The 18315-nt window shown below is 49.1% G+C and overlaps 1 protein-coding gene across 1 annotated transcript in view; it reads right to left on the reverse strand.

Annotated features, from left to right (window-relative positions):
* Nucleotides 1-9777: 9777 nt before the first annotated feature.
* The window catches only part of LOC104143524 (nectin-1-like), a 73712-nt gene continuing 65174 nt past the window's right edge, over nt 9778-18315 (reverse strand). The window contains exon 6 of the mRNA XM_068916715.1: nt 9778-17593. Within this exon, the coding sequence (XP_068772816.1) occupies nt 17052-17593 (542 nt within the window). The 3' untranslated portion in view covers nt 9778-17051. The remainder of the gene's footprint in view (nt 17594-18315) is intronic.

Raw genomic sequence — 18315 nt, forward strand, 5'->3', positions numbered from 1 at the left:
TTTTACTAGCCCAACTAGCACTTAAAGACTTTGCAAACCATTCGCCCGTCTCTGATGAGGTTTTGGGAGAGTTTGGCGGCATGCCGTGCAGAGCCAGCCCTCCCTAGGGCGCCTGCCTTTGAAGAGCGAACCCAACTGCATGGATGTGCTTGATGTTAGCAGAGATTTCACACACATTCCAGCAAGGGCAATTGCTTTGCCATTCACCAGTGGTGGGGGCAGCTCAGTTCTGCCCACTAATGACCAGCTTTCTCCCTTTTCTCTCTTGCATGTGAAGCAGAGGAGCCGTCCTTGGTTAAGTAGCTGCTGGCTGGAAAAGCATCAGCATGTCTGGAATGCAGCTTTAACCCCTAGTGACCTCCCCTTGCAATTCCTGCTTGAGTCTCCTCCAGTTGCCTCTAGTAGGGATGCAGCTTGGGTAATAGCAATAGGAACAGGATGTTAACCCCATGAGATCCAGCAGGGGCAAGGACGGAGTTTTGTGGACTATCTGTTGTAGTGGGAGCTCCACTGCCGAGCCCTCTTACTGGGTCAGGTTTTCTTCCACTTCTGAAGCAAACTGGAAACATGGTTTGATAGCTTAGGAAGGAAGCCTTTTCTCTGTATGAAAGGGCAGAGCTGGCTTAGCAAAGAAGTTACTGTGCAACAGAAAGAGACAGTTGTTCAGGCAGGTGCAACAGCAATGCATTATTTGCAGCAGTGAGCCCCTCTGTTTGCACACTGTGCATGCTACATTCCTGAGCTTTCTGACTCAGCCAAGAAGTGTCTACATTAACTCTGAATTCTGTTATGTTCCCATCTCTCTGTTGCATTCACTAGCTCTAGCCAAAGAGGGGAATGGACTTTGTTCCTGTTGGCTCTAGTCCATCTCTCCAAATCCAGCATATGCCTCATCCTGCCCTCTCTCCACCCTGCTTGGTCCACTCAACGGGCCCCAGGCATCCCTGGCTTCCCTGAATCAGGGGTTTTACAGCCCAGTGCAGCAGCCTGAAGAGTGCCCCAGCCTACTTTGGGGGAGAAGATGGGCCCTGGAGTTATCTGACATTTCCTCTGCCTCCCAGCCCTTAATTTTAGTTCTACTTCATTTCCTTGCAGCTCAGCAGAGTAATGAACAATCAAATCCCTTTGGTAATTTATTTCTTCTGCTGTAAAGTTTTGTGGAGGTGATGACACTTGAAATTGCCTCTCCTAGAGGAATGAAGGGCCAAATCCTGATCCTCATTACACCCAAGGGTGTCTCTCTGGATCTTGGGAGCCTGCTTTCACTGGCTAGAGCAGAGCCTGGCCCCTAATCCATGTTTAGCCAGAGATAGAGACTGGCTCCCTTGACGAGTCCATTAAGGTTATGCTATTACAAGCAGCCACCAAATGAATCCTGTCAAATAGAAGGTGTAGGGATTACAGCTCAGACCCTTATCATTTGTGTTAATAGAGCTAATTTGCTCAAAAATCTTCAGCAGCACTCATGCGAACATCTCGGTCTCGGCTTCACCATGTGCTCTGGGCCATACTTACCTCCTGTTGCCTCCAGGATGCTTCTGCTTACCCCAAGGGACAACTGTATGTTGGCTGTCCCCAAAGAATGAGATCAGTTCCCTGTTAGCATCTGTGCAGGGGCACTGATTGAGGTTAACTTCAGGCACAGGGTATGCAAAGAGGGAGAGAAGGAACGACTCTGCTTCTCTTTCCTGTGGCCAAAAGCGCATGAACAGTAGAGTGAACTGAAGTGTAGACAGGGCTACAGTGCTCTTATCTTCCATGGTAACCCACTCCCTGACCTGCTCCGGGGCCGCATGTGACTGGTAGGCAAGCACAGCCGCAAGAGGAGCTCGAGGCTGTTGTCCCGAGCAGGCTCTCTGCCATGTGGCACCATCCCTCTGTGCAGCCCTCTGTCTCTCCAGCAGCTTCCCAAAAATCCTTGAGATCCATTAAAGTCCAGACAAAAGAATGACGCTGCAGCCTCCCAGTGCACAGAGGGAGCTGTCAGCCCTTCTGGAGTGATGGGCTGTTTCTCCGTCCCTCAAGGGGCTGAAGGTTGACGTTAAACATGCATCTTCACAGGGAATCCAGGCTTTAGTTCCATGCAGGAAGGCAGCTGCCTCAGTGCCTTGTCGGAGCTGGGGGTCAGGCGTGCAACGGGAATGAAAGTGTGTGATATTCAGGTGGCCCTGACCTGGATAGCAGAGTCACTACTTCCCCTCATGCTCATTGCACATACCATTCCCATCCAACAGCTCTGAGGGTGCAAACCACTTCCCCTAAGTCAGAGCTGTCACTGCGCCAGCACTGACATAGCAAAAGCAGCTGCAGCCTTTCCCAACCGCCCTGTGTTCAATCCTGTTCCAGGAGAGGGACCGTGAGGCAGAAGGTAGCTCAGCTGTTATTTTCCTGAACCCTTTCCTGATTTCTCTCTTACTAATGGCAACAAAAGACTTCTATCACACCTTCCATCTTAGTCTCTGAAATGTCTTGCAGGTCTTAGAGAACAGTCGCTATCTTAGTGTGTAACCACCAATATTTATCCAAGTAACTTTATTCAGCTGGGTATCTGTCAGCTTGCAGATGGGGAAATAGTCACAGTCGGAGAGACTGGCTTGTCAGTGACACAAAAACCCAGAAGTCCAGGCTCCTGGACACCTGCTCTAGCCAAAGAATGATGCTTCTCTTACTAAACCAAAGAGAAGCCAAGAGTCCTGAACTGTACGAGTCCAGCAAGGAGCGGGGGGGAATGCAAGACTGACTTCCTTTCCCTGTGTTAGGAATGACTTGTAGGACCACTGATTTTTATTTGGTATTCCCATCTAAATAAGGAAGTGACTTCATAAAACATCCTGACAAAGATCTTCATAGATAGCCTGTACGTGTTAGTCTTACAATCAGTAAAACAACTTTGGTTCAAAAGTACTTCATTCAGTGACTATGAGTGGAAATTAGAAATGAACACAAGTTCTCTTCCCCCAACCCCAGCACAGATCAGATGGAAAAGCTGGAAAGAGAGGGATCAGCTGGTATGAAAGAGAAGGTACGAAGGACAGGCAGTTGATAAGGAAGCTGAAGATACCGTAAGGAATACAACAGGAATAAACAGAATAATTTCAATGCTATATAGGCCCTTTACCACATGGAGACGGTCAAGAGGGTAGAAATGATTCAGAAAAGGCAGAAGACTGTTGCTGATCTATCTCTGGAGAGCAGTAGAAATTTGTGTCTTCTGAGATGACAAACTAATTTCCAAATGTTTGAGGATGGCAAGACTGAGGAGTTTGCTGGAGGCCAAAATAAGCTAGTGTATGGGTTTAAAGACTCGGCCATGGAGACCTCTAACTCACTATGGTTAGTTTTTAGTACTTCTTGAAGTAGTAGGTTAAATTCTAGAACACTGCTCACAGGGAATGACCTGAAAACCTGTAGACTGATTTGCTGGCACCAAAGGAAAAGCTAACACAGGATCCAGTTAATAAAGAATTAAATGATAGGAATGTAATCAATGCCAGTCTACAAGGTTCCTGGGAAATGGATCTTGTCAATCAAACACAATGTCATTCCTTGCCTACTAAACCAGTCATCAAACTAAGTGCAGATATGGAATAGAAAATGGATTAAGAGTGGCTAACTGACAAGTTTCAGAAGCAGCTGTCAAGAGGGAATCTCTGTCAGTGGGCATGTTTCTTCCCAGAGTCTGCAAGGGGGGTGGTAGTGGACCTGATGCTACTCAGTGCTTTCATCAGCCACATGGGAATAATAACCACCTCAGTGCCTAAGTGATCCCTGGATGAAGCAGTGGTAAATTTGCAAAGGAGCTCATTAGAGACTAAAGCCACTGTGGCACAGCCGTTGCAATATTCTGTATCCCTGCTGAAGCACACATACTTTTAAAAGGGAGAGAGGATCAGGAAGAGAAAAATGGAAAAAATGCTTAGATGCAGCTTTTCAATAAGTCTGTTGAAAACGGGCCTTAAAGGGTATTCCTTAACAAGAAAGAAACAGGCGCTAACGTGAAGCAGAGAAACTGGAGAACAAGCAAGGGTTGGGCATTGAACATATAGCCTTGGTGCCTGCTTCAGCCAGGACTCCCCGAGCTGACCCGAGTCCCAAGGCCGTGCTGTAACCACCAGACAAGCCTTCCCCATCACTTAATCTCCCTCCCTGCTACCCTAATCCCCCACTGCGTATCAGCCTTTTGGGCTTGGCAGTCAGCTGGATACTGAGAGAGGGGAGGTGACCCCTCTTTCTGATAAGGGGAGGGTTGCAGACGGTAAGGAAAGAGCATCCTTGGGTGGAGAGAGAAGCCCTGATGCCTCCACGGAGTGCGTAGGACTGCACCCTTCCTGCAATGCTGAGAGCTGCCAGAGCCTTTCCTCTGGGCTCTGCTCTTCGTCATCATCATCTCCCTCTATCCTGTAGCTCAGGTAACACTTTCAAGGCAGGTCCTCCAAGCAAATTTTTAGGTCAGTTGTAATTGGGAAACCTCGCATGGAGCTATAAAACATCAGTTAATATGCTGGAACTATCTAGTTAAATGCCAATTATAAAACCCCATAAGCTCCTCAACTCAAATATATTAATAACATAATTAAACATTTATTGCTTATGCAAATTAAAAGTTAAGTTAATCGGACATCAATGAAACCCCAGGAAGTGACCATTTAAGTAACTAATTTCTATGTAATTATGATTCTCTCCTATTACAAAAGTCCCCACGCCATTAGATCTGGACTGCTCTGCAGTGTTTATTCGAGCCATTCAGACTCTGCGTTCCCACTCCAGTATCCATTCACAAGCCCAGACAGCTGCAGCGTTCATATGAGCAGCCGTGGACCTCGCACAGCTGGCAGCAGCTGGCTTGGGTGCTCCTTCTGCTTGTTGCTCCTCCTCCTCCCACCTCCTCCTTGGCTAAGCTGCATAGCCAGAATTAAGTCTTCTCCAGCCTCTGCAGATTCAGAGTGGGTAGAGAAAGGGAGATGGAAAGGCACCTGCTGGGGATGGGGGATGTGAGCGTGTTTGTATACATCCCATGGGCAGAACTGTGCGCTGATGAGCAATATGCGAATTTAGTCCTCACCTAGCCTTGTCATGGGTTCCCTGCACACCTTTACTCAAGTCGTTTCATTGCTCTGCGTCACCCCCGAAGGAAGGGCACTCTTTTGCACAGCAGGGAAAATGTGGACCTCGGAGGATGAGTGTTTCATGATAGGATGAGCTCCCTGGGTGGATAAAACTGTGTGCTAGCAGAAGACTACTGTTCATTACTATTGCAAAAAGGTAATTGGAAGGGCTTGGATCTACAGCAGGGCGAGATGAGGCCTGGAGATGGGAAATGAAATGTTTCATTCCTTGAAGGATGGAGACATTTACCATGGCGAGCAGAGTCTATGAGGCCAGGGCTATACGGATGGGTTCCCCCCCTCCAAGTGACAGGCAATCAGTTAAGCCTAGCAGGTGTGAAGTTGGCAATTTTATTTTCAAAACTGTAAGATAAACAGGATGGCTGGGGTTTGAGAGGAACAGAGAGGTAAAGGAGAAATTGAAACATTCAGGCACCTCTTTCCATGGGGCTAGCAGTAGTTCGGAGGCAGATGGATGGAGGGAAAGGGTTCACTCTGCATATCCCCAGATATACCAGCTGCTCAGGCACTAGGCTAGAAAAGAGCTTAACAACCAGGTATCTAATAAAGAGAAACCTCTTCTCCTTCCAAAGGATACTTCCTTTGATCTCGTAGGATTTAGCTAGCACTGAACTGCTCCTCCTGAGCTCATCAGCAAACTACAGAGCAGTGGTTTTTGCAAAGGGGCAGAAAGGTATCTAGTGCCTGTTCTTCACCCAAGCCATTTTCATCCCCAAATCCCACACAGTTCAGTCAAAAGCCCACATTTTTTCTTTGGGGATTTGGATTTGGTGCAGCAACCATGAAATCTATGGAGAAGGGAATGTCCATAACGCTCCTTGGACTGGGCTCAGTCAGGTTTGAGGCCAGAACATTCACCTCAACTGCTCAATCTAAGGGAGCAACTCCAATGGCTGGTAGCAATAATAATTATTATCTTTTGATAACTCATCCCCTGGAGAGTGATATAACATCTTGAACCTGTATTTAAAACATGTGCACATTTATCATGGTGTATATGCTTCTGCACAGCCATGTCTGACTCTCTGATTTCTGCTTGCCAATATGTAAAATTTTAGGAGTGCAACACACATCAATTTTTTTTTTTTTAATAAGTTGATCCTTGTTCTGCAAACATTGTGCAAGAGGAAGCCTGCATCTAAACAGGTCTGGGAAGGCTGTGAAGTGCTTTGCTTGGAGGAGGAGTCAAACAGCCCCCCTTCTCTTTCTGCCAGACCTAACTGAGGGCATCTGAGGCTCAACAGCACTTTTTCGTGTCACAGGGTCCCCTAGCTGTAATACATTTGCATAAAGCAATTTCCTCTAACAAGCACATTCATACAAATCAAACATAGGTTTGCAAATAATCTGAAAACATTAAGAAAAAAATTAATCAAATGTATTTGTTACTACAAACAATTCACCCAGCTCTATTCTAAACTGGCAGGTTTCTCTCACTTGTACTTTTCCAGTGATTCTGGACTAGCTCTAGGAGACTCAGTGGTACATTTGACCGGAGGTGCTCTGACTTGGACTTGCATATGCATTAGCGCTTACCTCTCAATGAATTCTAGACTGACAGTCAGATATTCCTGGACTGATGCTCTGTGACCTGACCTGCCTCCGGTGTCCTTACAGCTTCCAACACCTTCAAAGCCTCAGTTTGACATCTCCCAGGTACACGGCCTTTATCTGCCAGTTCAGTCTGCCATGCATGGGGATCCCTGGGGAGATCCACTGGATTCTGAGTGTTGGGCAAAGCCTTAATCCCAGCATACAGGAGATATCTCCTCCTCAGGTGTCTGTGCCCAGGAAGAGGTGATTCCTTGCTTGCACTTACCTATGTTTCACTCTCACTCGCTACAAATCCTACTTAGGCAGCATTAATCTGTGCGAGTGGAAATAAGCATAGCTGTATTGTAGTCAGAAAAGCTGGAAGTGTTTACACCAACTGGGAGCCCAGCTCTTTATCTGCATCATGGATAGTTCAGCCCTGGACTCTCAGGGCTGGATACTTCTCCCTCTTCTAGGGAGGTGAATCTCATGGTTTTCCCTCAGGGCTGGACTGGCCCTCTGCTGCTGGACCATGCTCAGAGCTGGGTGTACAGCCCAAGAGCAAACAGGATCCTCTCTTGCTCATCATCTCCTGCACTGATCTAGCTCCTCCACTGGCTAATTGCTGGCGCCTCCGCTGATTGACAGGGCTCTGAAGCTGCTTTCGTGGCCCACAGTGCTTGCCTGCAGAGATGTGGCTTTGAGAAGAGATCCAAGCCGTGCTGCCATTTTTCCATGGGCTACATGCATTACTGGCATTCCCGCCCCCAACATGTTTCTGTTTTGTTCCAGAGAAACACAATACTTAGGGGCACTGTATGGGAGTCAGGTCCCGATGTGTCCAGCTCTCTGCAACCTGAGCTGCCAAGAAGAGGCCCCGTGCAATGGGTTTTATCCATCATCGCTTAACTGTAAGACATGGCCTGGGAAATCAGCACAGTTTTTCCCTGGGGTGCATCCCAGCAGGACCGTGGGCAAAGGCAGCCCTTCCCGTCCTTCTTTCCCTCTTAGAGTCCTATCCCAGCTCTCCTGTGCTCTTTTTCTTTCCCCCCTTTCTCCCAAACTTGGTTTGCATGGCTGCACCAGCTGCTGCGAGTCCAGTTCGGTAGGATGCTGCCCCTCTGTATCGTGGTCTCTCCTAGGGCCGCTGACCTGACAGACAGCAGCTGAACAATGCTGTTCTGCCAACATCTGTTGTTACCAAGAGAGGCTGGCAGAAAAGGGAAGCTGAGGAGAGTGAAATATATGAACATGGAGATCCAGTCTGGGTGGTGGCTCAGGGCAGAGTCTTCCTGGCCTTTTCCCAATTTGCACCTGGAGGAAGCCTCCCCAATGCTATCTAAAACCCTTTCCAAAGTGATGTGTCCCAACAGATTCCCTCTTTGGCAGAGTGACAGGGAACTTGCTCCTTTTGTGTCATGAGGCTTGGAGGGAGTTTGTCAAGCAGCACGCAGTGCATTGATCATCCTACCCTGGTATCAAAGAGCTTCCTGCAGCTCTGGTGCATGCTCCATGCCTGCTTTGTTGCTGACAGGGAGTGCAGAGTCTGCACCAAACTGCTCCTTTCCAGCCTAATCCTGAACCCTTTCCTCTGTGTCCAGCTCATCTCTTCGTAAAGGAGATTGGTCCAAGTTCAGATTTGGGTCAGGATCCCACTCCCTCTGATGGCGAGTGCTGCATTTTGGTTCAAATCCATTGCTATTTCAAGGATGTTTTGCGATCCGAAAACAAACAGAATTAAAGCAACCAGAAAATCCAACAGCATCTGTCTTTATGGATTTACAAAGCCGCAATCTTACATGGCCGGGGGTGGACAAGAAGTCCCACAGGCTCAAAGCTTTGGAGTGAGTCTTTGCTGATCACTTGGAGAAAATTATTCTCCAGATCATCCATGTGCTGAAGTTGGGTGCAAAGATCCCTTCCCAGGAGCATTCTGCTCTCTAGGCCAGAGGCATGGCAAAGTGCCTGTTGACATCAGTGCAAGGAAGAGCATGCACACTTTCTCTGATCTCAAGCTTGCTTTCTCTCTCCCTCCCTTGCAAAAGAGTTGTCTGCCTTGATCCTTGGGAACAAGGCTTGCTTTGTAGCATATATTCACAGTCAGGACATTGGAGGAACGGCAAAAGGCAAACTGTTCTTCCCCTTGCAGGGGTTGGAAACTGAGATGCAGGGATGCAGTCTCACTGATCTTTCCTCCCAGAGGTCCCTTAGCATCCCTGCAGCATTTGCATGTCTTTGATGCATGATCGCCACAGTAGCCAAATGTTGCACAATAAGAACATCCTAACATCGTAGCATGTCAAACCAAAAGTGGGCCTAGCCCAGTATCCTGTCCCTGACAGCAGCTAATTACAGATACCTAGAGAAAACCTAAGAAGAGAGCAAGTGTGTATTGACACTTTTCCAATAGATCGTCCCATCTGCTATTTGTCTGCAGCTTAAGAACTTCCTGAGCTGGAGATAATGTCATAATGTTTAATAGCCTTTGATGGATTCTTCTTACATAGGTTTTTCTAAACTATTTTTAGCCCAGGTTAACTTTTGGTCTCAGCAGCATCCCATGACAAAGAATTCCACAGTTTACATGGATGGGGAAAAAAAAGAACTCCTTTCGTCAGCTTTGAATCTACTGTCCAAGAATTTCACAGAATACCACATAAGTCACTGGCAAAAAACAGTCAGCCGTTTCGTGTCCACCGTCTCCAGATCACTTATTGTTTCACAGATCTCTTAACCCTCAGCCTTCTACCTTCATCTGCAAGCAACTCCCATTACAAAATACTGCATATCGTGGCAACAGACCCAGGACTTTGGAAAGCAGATGCCATTTCTGCCAGTGTGACTCCCTCTAAAACCACCAGCCACAGGTTGCAGAATGACGCTGTCACAGATGCACAAAAAAGAGGAGAATGTTTCTTTTTTTAAAATTCTTTATTTATAAAAAAGTACATTTTTTTTTCCACAGCTGAGCCACTATTGTTTTTTATACAAGTAAAAGGAAGGGTGATGCAACACCCTGCCCACACAAATTATAACCATGAAAATGCCCCCCCTGGACCCCAAAACAAATTATTACAAAGGATGGAAAACAAAAAAACCCAAACAAAAATCATAAAAGTCTGTTACATTATTATTATTTTTATTTTTTATTTTTTACAAAAGCACTTACAACACAGATTACAAAAAAAAATGTGGGGTTGGGGTTGTTTGTCTGTCTGTAGTCCTTATTCCACAATGATAATTACAGCAAGAAGAAGAAAAAGAGAGATAAAATCACTGGAGTTAAGGAATCACACTTTTAAAAAAAATAAAAAACGCCAAAAAAAAAGAAAAAAACCCCAGATCCTCAATGAGAGTAGGTCCACAAGTGCCAGTTTATGCTAGTGGAGGATCTGACTCCATATGCTTATTACATTTACCCTCGAGTACGTAACATATGGAAAGTCACACTGGTCCAAAGTATGAACTCAACCCCCCCTAAGGCTTGGGTTTCCTTCCTTTGCAGGTGGACTGAATTCTTCTCCCTCGTCCCGCTGCAGAAGACCAGCACCATCTACCTCCAGCACCCCAGCCCTAGCTGTCCTCTCTGCAAGCTGCTGGCCTTCTCCTGGCTCCTCTGCCCAGCTGCCGCAGGACGGCCAGCCCTCGGAGCAGAGGTGGGCGAGTTTTAGGAGCGGTGGTGAGGCAGCATGTGGACCCAAGGCGGCTCACCCTCCCCTCCCTTACCGCAAGTTTTCCCCTGCCTCTCTCAAGGAGTTGCTCAAATCAACAACAAATTGCTTCAACTACAAAGGGGAGGGTAAGAGGGAGGATTTGTGAACCAGAGGAGGGTAAAGTGCTATCGAAAGCCACGGAGATTAAAGAGCAGGCATCAGTGCACACAGTGCTGGCAGTGTCCTCCTCTTACCACCAGGGACCACTGCCCGCAGCCCAGCAGAGCAAACAAAGACCCTGTAACTTTGGTGCTACAGCAGAAGTGGGAACTTTCCAGTGAATTTTAACCTGCTGGCCAAAGGCTTGCTCTCCTCGATCAGCTCACGCGAGCTCTTTGAGCGAAGCCCTCACATAGACTGCATGTTCAAAACCACGACGGTTCAAAGCTGTCTCTGCAGAACCTCCCTGGCTAGGAGAAGCCGAAACCAAAGTCTGCATCTCCAAACAGTCAAGCCTTTCTCAGGCGTTTCCAATAGCACCTCCTGTCCAGTTTGCACAGGGGTAGTGGAGTCTCTACCCATCACAAGTCAAATAGGAAATCATTAACCTTTTTTACCAGACAGCTCACCTGCAACATACCCTATTGCTTTTCCTCTTAGAAAATGTGGGCCTGGGATACCCCCCCCATCCTACCTCACCCATTTTTACATTATAATTACTTCTCAGTGCCTTGTGCAGCTGGCTAATGTGAGATATTTGCCCATCTCCTGTCTTTTTGAGCAACTGAGTGCTAAGCTGTGAGATGCCCTCCACTCTTTCAGCATAATGACCTGCAGCCCAAAACTCCAAAAATCTGTGCGCGTGTGCATGTATGTATGTGTGTGTGTATGAGAAAGAAACAGCAAAGGAGTCCAGCAGCCCTTGTTCTAATTGCATTCCTTTCTCTAATTGCTTAAAGATCAATCTTCTGAATCTCTCTCTCTAACCCTCCGTGATTTCTGCTGAACAGTTGTTTCTTTTTTGTCTCAACCTTTGGAAAATGGCTTGCTTTGTTTCTTATGTCTTTGCAATCAGTTTGGTGCTATCATTTGAGTTCGTATGATTTTTTTTTCCCAAAGAAATCTTATTTTTTTTTTAAATTTTTTTCCCCTGGCTGAATGAAATGATTTAACAAGAGGGAAAAAAAGATCTTGTAATTAAATTAGGGAAAATAACATCACTAGGGTGAATTGCAATGAATAATCCTAGACATAAGCCCTAGCAGGAAAACAGCTGGGGTGTTTTTGTACATTAACTACATGGTTATTTCGGGTTATGACACAGATGTGTCTGCTTCAGTACATCTCTCGTACAGGGGAGCAGCTAGGGGCTCGGCCCAAATTCACCTTCATTCAAATTTCCTTTAGTGGGCCATTTCCTGAGATGATGGTGAGAGCTGCAGTGATGTAATACAAGGGCTCAGATTGACCCAAGGCCACCTCTCTCTCGTCTACCTGTTCAGGCTTCCCCATCTACCTGTCTTAGTCTTGAAGTGCTACAGGTTTTGCCTCAAGTTGCCTTCCAGGATCAGGGTTTGGGAAGGGCAAAGAGAAAAGCACCGTGCTGATATGTCTCCTGCTGGCAAGAACCCAGTCAAGGGATCTGGACGAAGCACCTCCTTTCAAAGGGAGGCAAGGCAAATGTCCATGCCTCTGAGGCACTTTGCAAACACCCAGCCTCTAAGCAATGGACACTTCCCTGGGAGCACAGGGAGCGGTCCTTCCCCAGCAGAAAGCAAACTCACATACAACTAACGGGATATACAAGTTCAGTTCCAGCCTGAAGTGGGGCAATTTCCTGGATAGCAGCATTTTCCTAGCACCTAGCCTGAGAGAAGGCCAACTCTGTGCCCGCAGGCCTGAGAGATTATGGGAACGTGCTCCACCCTCACCCAAGGGATACCCAGGGGAGTCACCACACCATCATCCAGCTCCTGGACCTGGGCGTGAAGGGAAGGGTGCCGCAACAAACAGCTTTGATCTCCCAAAAGGCAGTTTCTGCTTGCTCTTTGTCAGGTCCAGCAAGGACACTTTACACCTCCTTAGCACCTCTGATCAAAGGGGAGTGGAGAAGCAGGGAATTTCCACTTAAGTCAGCCTGAGGGTCCCTTGGAGAGGTGGCCCAACTGGCCCAGACTGTGAGCACACCTATGTAGCTGTAAAAAGTGGGTCACTTAAAACTGGTGCCTTGACTCAAGTTGGCCAGCATCTGGCCCACCCAGAGAAAGTGAAGCACAGAGGGGCAAGTGACGCCGTCCCCAAGAAGCGGAACGAAGAGGAACAGATCCTTCCTCTCCCTGAGCTCTCAGTTGCCTGGTTGACAGCAGCATCAGGGTGAGTGCTGGGCAGACGCCAACCCTTTCACTCCCCTGCAACAGCTCCCAGGGAGCAGGATTTACACGGGCTTCAGTTTGGCATGCTTAATGAGCTCACTCTCCACATTCAGGTATAGACAGGTATCACCGTCTTCCTGATGCTAGTGGAAAAACTGATCTAATTACCTTCAAGGGCCCCCTCAGAGCAACTTAACCCAGAGAAGGGAGTGATACTGTTATTGTATCAAAGCAGCTCTCAGATGAAACATCAATCTAATTTTTTTTTCCACACATTTTTTCTCCTTCCTCACCGTAGCTTAAGGGCTAATCACTTGGCCAATTACCACTCCAAGAGTCTCTTGGCCAGTTAGCTGACCTTGCAAGGGACAGCCAGAAGCAAACCGCTGCACAGAGGTGGCATTTCTTTATGGCTATGGGGGGCAATTACGCTAGTGGTGTGATGCTGAAGGGCCTAGGGATGAGGAGGAGAGGGAAAGGACTACTGAACCTTGAACTTGCAGAGTACCTCACTTCTATGCCATGCAACACTAAGGATTCTTCCACTCCAGGCTTGCCCAGGTCCTGGGTGGAAAATAATCATTTGACCCTTCTTCTGAACCAAACTAATGAGCTAATGTGGCCGGGCTCCTTCCTAGACCTGGTGCACGGGGTTCCTGTCCCGTAGAGCAAAGAGTGTGATTTGGCACAAAGTACCCATATACAGGCTCTAGCTTGGAAGTACCATATTGCTCCTCTGCCTCCTCTTTTTCTCTGAGCCACACCGTTTTATGAGCCCCCTTATGGCTAACTACACAGACAGCACAGGAATGGGCAATGAATAAACTAAAGGTGACACATCTCAAAAAATGATACCTGTAAGTGCAAGGCTAACAACTACCAAAGCATGTTTCCTAGGCCGTCTTGTTCATGTTTCCTGCAAGCCATACCATAACTCAAAAACAGTCATGCTCATCCTGTCTTCCCCCAGCCCAGTTTGCACCATTTGCCAAGCTTTGCACCCTTAATCTTTAGCGGATGACTTCACTGTTGCCTGTGCCTCTGACTGGCAAAAGCCTAGGATTTGCCTACAGTCCCTACTGTGCTTCACCCATGCAAGCACACACTCACCTACTGGGTAGCTAACTTGTAGGCAGCTCTTATTTGTGTTTCAGATATACAAGATGCACTGCCTTATGCAGCCATCCCCCCATCAGAGCGTGCTATGGGACTGCTAGCACACACAACCTCATTTCACAATGGCATATTTGCACAAACAGACCATGGCATCTGCCACTTCCATTTGCTGCAAACAAGGAGTGCGATGGACAGTTGGAGGCTCTGTCACCAACTGGTCTCTAGAGGCTCTGCAGGGCTGGCAAGGAGCTGGGACATCCAGGTCTCCCTGCTGCAATGCTGTGCATTCAATGCAATTTGAGTTTTCCAGGTCAGATTAGTGGCCCCTGCCCATGACTAATGCAGAACATGAAAGAATTTCGGCTGGACCCTGAGGATTTTCTAAAAGGTTGGTTTTTTTTCCAAATCCATCCATCTCCTTGCAGCATGTATCTGCGCAGAGGAAAATTTGCAGAGAGGGTCTGTGCCACCAGATTTCCACCCTGAGCTTGATCTTGGGTCACCCAAAGTTTGGGCTTTGAGACTTTGTCACAGCCCTTTTTAGAGCCCAGTTATGAAATTCGAATCTAAAGGATTATTCAGTTGGGAGCAGAACTTTGGTAGGAGTCATTTCTGAACTACGAACTGTGCAGGATCTGCTGCATACCCCAGTGTTAGATTACAGCAAGTCATGGCTAAGGTACAGTGCTTAGCAATGCTGCTCTGCCCTGACCCAGATTACAGGGTTCATACTTTGGTGGTGGGGGAATTAAAGCCGTAGGTATGCTGTTTTCCAAGGCACGAGAGAGAAGTCATTCCCTCTGCAGGTTTACAACATCCCCTGTTGATCAGCCCCTACTAGTAATCAGAGAGACGGAGAAATGTTAGAAATTTCATTTTTTTCATTGGGGGGTTTGCTCGGAAGTTGGGCAGGAGGTGGAAAAATGAGATCTCCTAAATCCATACACTATGGGCTTTCACATTTGGAATAAGGATGAACTTGTCCGGCATGGTCTCTGATACTCCCATGCTCCTGGCAGCCGAGGACGGACACGGGAAGGTTCAGCCGTATTTCTTAAGGTCCAGCCCAAGAGATCCCATGGGAATCTCTGTCTGCCCTGGTTCAAGTGGATACAAAACAGCCTTCCTATGCTATTTGGCTCTTCTGCCAGAAACCAGGAAGCACAGAGGGCTGGCAGGAACAGCAGAAAGATTACAGTATAACAATCGGATTTCCCATTCCCTTACACCACTAACACAATAAACGCAAGCTACCAAACGTGGATGGCTCAGGCTGAGTTCGGTGTTGTCTGGCCAAAGCACTGCACACTAAAGGAAAGCATCGGGGGCTGCGTGGGTCAGAGGTCTGGCCTTGACTCATCTGCGTGGGTCTGACTCTCCACCCTCCCCTTTATAGCAGGATAACTGCTAGATGCTATGGAACAAAACCCAGCCGCTGGGTAAGGCAGGGGGAGAATTAGTGCTGCTATTTTTAGATGTGCATGATAATACAGCTCAGAAAACTGGGGATTTCTTTCCAAACAAAAGATTTATTTATACATCAAATTAAAACACACACACACACGCACACACACAAAAGAAGGGGGGGAAAAAAAAAACCCCAAGCCAGTGAATCTCATTCGGATACGGTCAGTGTCAGAGCGAGGGCCCTGGCGTCTGGAATCCCATTTATCCACAGAGCAGAGATAGCAGCAGTCCAAGCCTCCCCGTCACAGCGCAGTGGCAAGAGGGAAGGAGGATAAGATCAATGCCCCAGGCTCGCTCATTCCCGCCCTATCTGCCCAGGCTTTCCTTAGAAGAGGGATGGGATATGGGGAAAGTGGCAATCAGCACAGACTAAGCAAAACCTCTGACGGCTAGGGTTGTCGGCTAGGGTTGTCGCTAAAAGTTAGAGACAGCTGCCCCCATGCTCTGACCCTCCCCCCCCCCCAAAAAAGGTGTAAACACATGACAATTAAGCCTTAGTGGTACAATAAGACCTAGGGGCCTGATCCAGAGCCTAGTGAAACCCTCAAAGACGCTGGATTGTACCCTGGGAGAAACTGCCCGGCGAGGCTCTGTGGGCCAGAGCTGAAGGCTGTGAGTTTGTGGTATCTGCTGGTCCCCTTCCCTTGGCACCGGCAGCAAGGTGTGCGCAGCGGGCACAGCGCTGCGTGCCTAATACAGCAGACGTGCCAGCGTTACCTGCTCCGTGGCCAGCAACAGCAACAATAACAACGACAACAAAAAGAGCCAGCACTTCTCTGAACCATCACGGGGGAAAAAAAAATGTCAGCAATAAATACTCCTCTTCTTTCTTTTAAAACAACATTCAAACAACGACAGAAAATGAAAAGCCAGGATGTGATAAATTGTAGGAGGAAAATGGTAGCTCTGTTTCCCTGCCCTGCTATCAGCCCGTGCACCTGGGGTTTGTTCTGGGGCTTCTTCTCCCCCGTCTCTCCCCATTTTCCTTTTACTGAGTTATTAAAAACTGGGGGGGATCTCCCCAGGCGTGCAGTGGGCAATGGGAACGCTACCCAAACCCCATCGAAAACAAAGCAAGCAGGAAAAGAAAATTCAGTTCATCTCATAACGGCACCTAAGTTTCCTTCGCCATCAGCTTTTCTGGCCTCTGTCCTTCTACGGACAGCCCACCTGACCCCTTCCCAAGGTTAAAAAAAGAAGACAACAACATACAAACAAATTCCAGTGTTTTCGGGGGTGCAGAAGTGGCAGGAAGAAACTCGGGGAGGGAAGTGGGGCGGAAGGGCAGTCTGAGACGTGAAGACACAAACGGAGTGTAATATACAGGCTGGGCAACAGTCGTTAAAGCAAATAGGAACACCTAAGCCACCGACCAATACAAACACCACAGAAGGGGACGAAAGTCATCGGAGAAATTAAAAAGCAAAACCAAAACCGAGAAAATAATTACCCAACCTCCCACCTCCCCTTTCCCCTCCCTCTCCAAAAAAAAAAAAAAAAAAAAAAAGAGATCCGTAAGCAAAGCTGCCCTCCTTGCCCGCTCGGCCGCCGGCCCCGTCGCCTCCGAGCCGGGGCAGCAGGAGCGTCCGCAGTCTGTGCCGGGCGGCGGGGTGCGCGTGCGGGAGGGTGCGAGCGCGCGTGCAGTGTGGGGGCGAGCGGCCCGCGGCCCGGCTGGCCGGGGATGCAGGGGCAGCGGGAGGGCATCGCTTGCATGAGAGTGTGTGTGTGTGCGTGCGTGTGTGCATGTGTGTGTGTGTGTCGGTGGAGCAAGGGGGGGGGCCGAGCTACACGTACCACTCCTTTTTGGAAATAAAAGATCCGTCGTTCTGCGAGACCATGTTCTCCGCTATGTCTAGCTGCTCGGGGTCGTACTGGAAGCCGAGTGTCCTTTCGTCGTAAGGTTCGGGGTGGGCCTCTCCCTCGTCGACCGTGAAGTACGGCCGCTTTGCATCCTCCTCGTATTTGTTGGGGCCACCCAGCTTGCGCTCGCCTCCCGCATCCTCATCCTCGTCTTCGTAGGTGCTGCTGCCCAGCGGGCCCGGCTTCTTCTCGTCGTCCGAGTCGTCCGGGTACTGGAGGTTTTGGGCCATGGGGGGGTGATGCTGCGGGATGCCGGCCTTACTGTAGCCGTTGCCGTACACGTGCTTCTTTGTGCTGTAGTCACCCTTGAAGGTGTGACGCCGGCGCCGGAGCACCACCACGAGCACCACGGCCACCACCAGGACCAGCGAGACTCCTCCCACTATGCCCCCAATCACGGGTGTGGGGATGTTCGGCTGCACCACGGATTTGCGATCATCGTTTGGAGACGGGGTGTAGGGAAATTCTGGGTAGGAAAAGACAGATGGAAGGGGGAACAGTGTCAAACCATGCGGACTCGCGCCCGTGCTCGCGTTGCCCTTTTGTTTTGTTTTTTTTCTTTCGGGTGGAGGGGTGGGAAGATGAGGGTAAGGAACAGGGAAGGGAAAAGTCAGGGAAAGGGGAGAAGGGCTGCATCCTCACGGGGCAGCAGCGCGAGGGTGCTCCACGCAGCACGCCTTGCCAAGCCGCATGCAGGAGCCCAGCCGGACACAAGCGCCGTTTCCCTCCCCAGCCCGCCTGCTTTCTCCAGAAGCGCTCGGAGCCCATCCCTTGAGCCTGGACCCCTCTCCTTTTTCTTGGGCGGCGTTTCGGGTCCAGCTTGCCAGAGCGTGCCGCCAGCCCCGGCGGGGCTCCCCTCCCGGGCAAGCGGACCCAACGGCGGCTCCGAGCTCTCCGAGTCCGTCCCGCGCAAGTCCGCCCGCTCCGGTGCCTCCCGCAGCGTCGCAGCCCTGTCTGACCCCCCCCAGCCAGTCTAGCGCGGGTCAGAAGAAGGCAGCAGCCTGTCGTCGTCGGTCCCCCCCCAGCCCGCTCCCCGCACACCATGAATTATTTGCGGCTGCATGGCGCTGCTCAGGGCGGCCGCTTGCTGCCGAACCCGCGCGCCGAGCCGGCCGCGCGCTGAAGCACGTGGATACGGAGCTCCCGCCGTTGCCTTTTCTTCCGTCATGACTGTGCCCTGCGCAGTGC

The sequence above is a fragment of the Struthio camelus genome, chromosome 22 (assembly GCF_040807025.1).
Source record: "Struthio camelus isolate bStrCam1 chromosome 22, bStrCam1.hap1, whole genome shotgun sequence".
NCBI classification, from domain to species: Eukaryota; Metazoa; Chordata; class Aves; order Struthioniformes; family Struthionidae; genus Struthio; species Struthio camelus.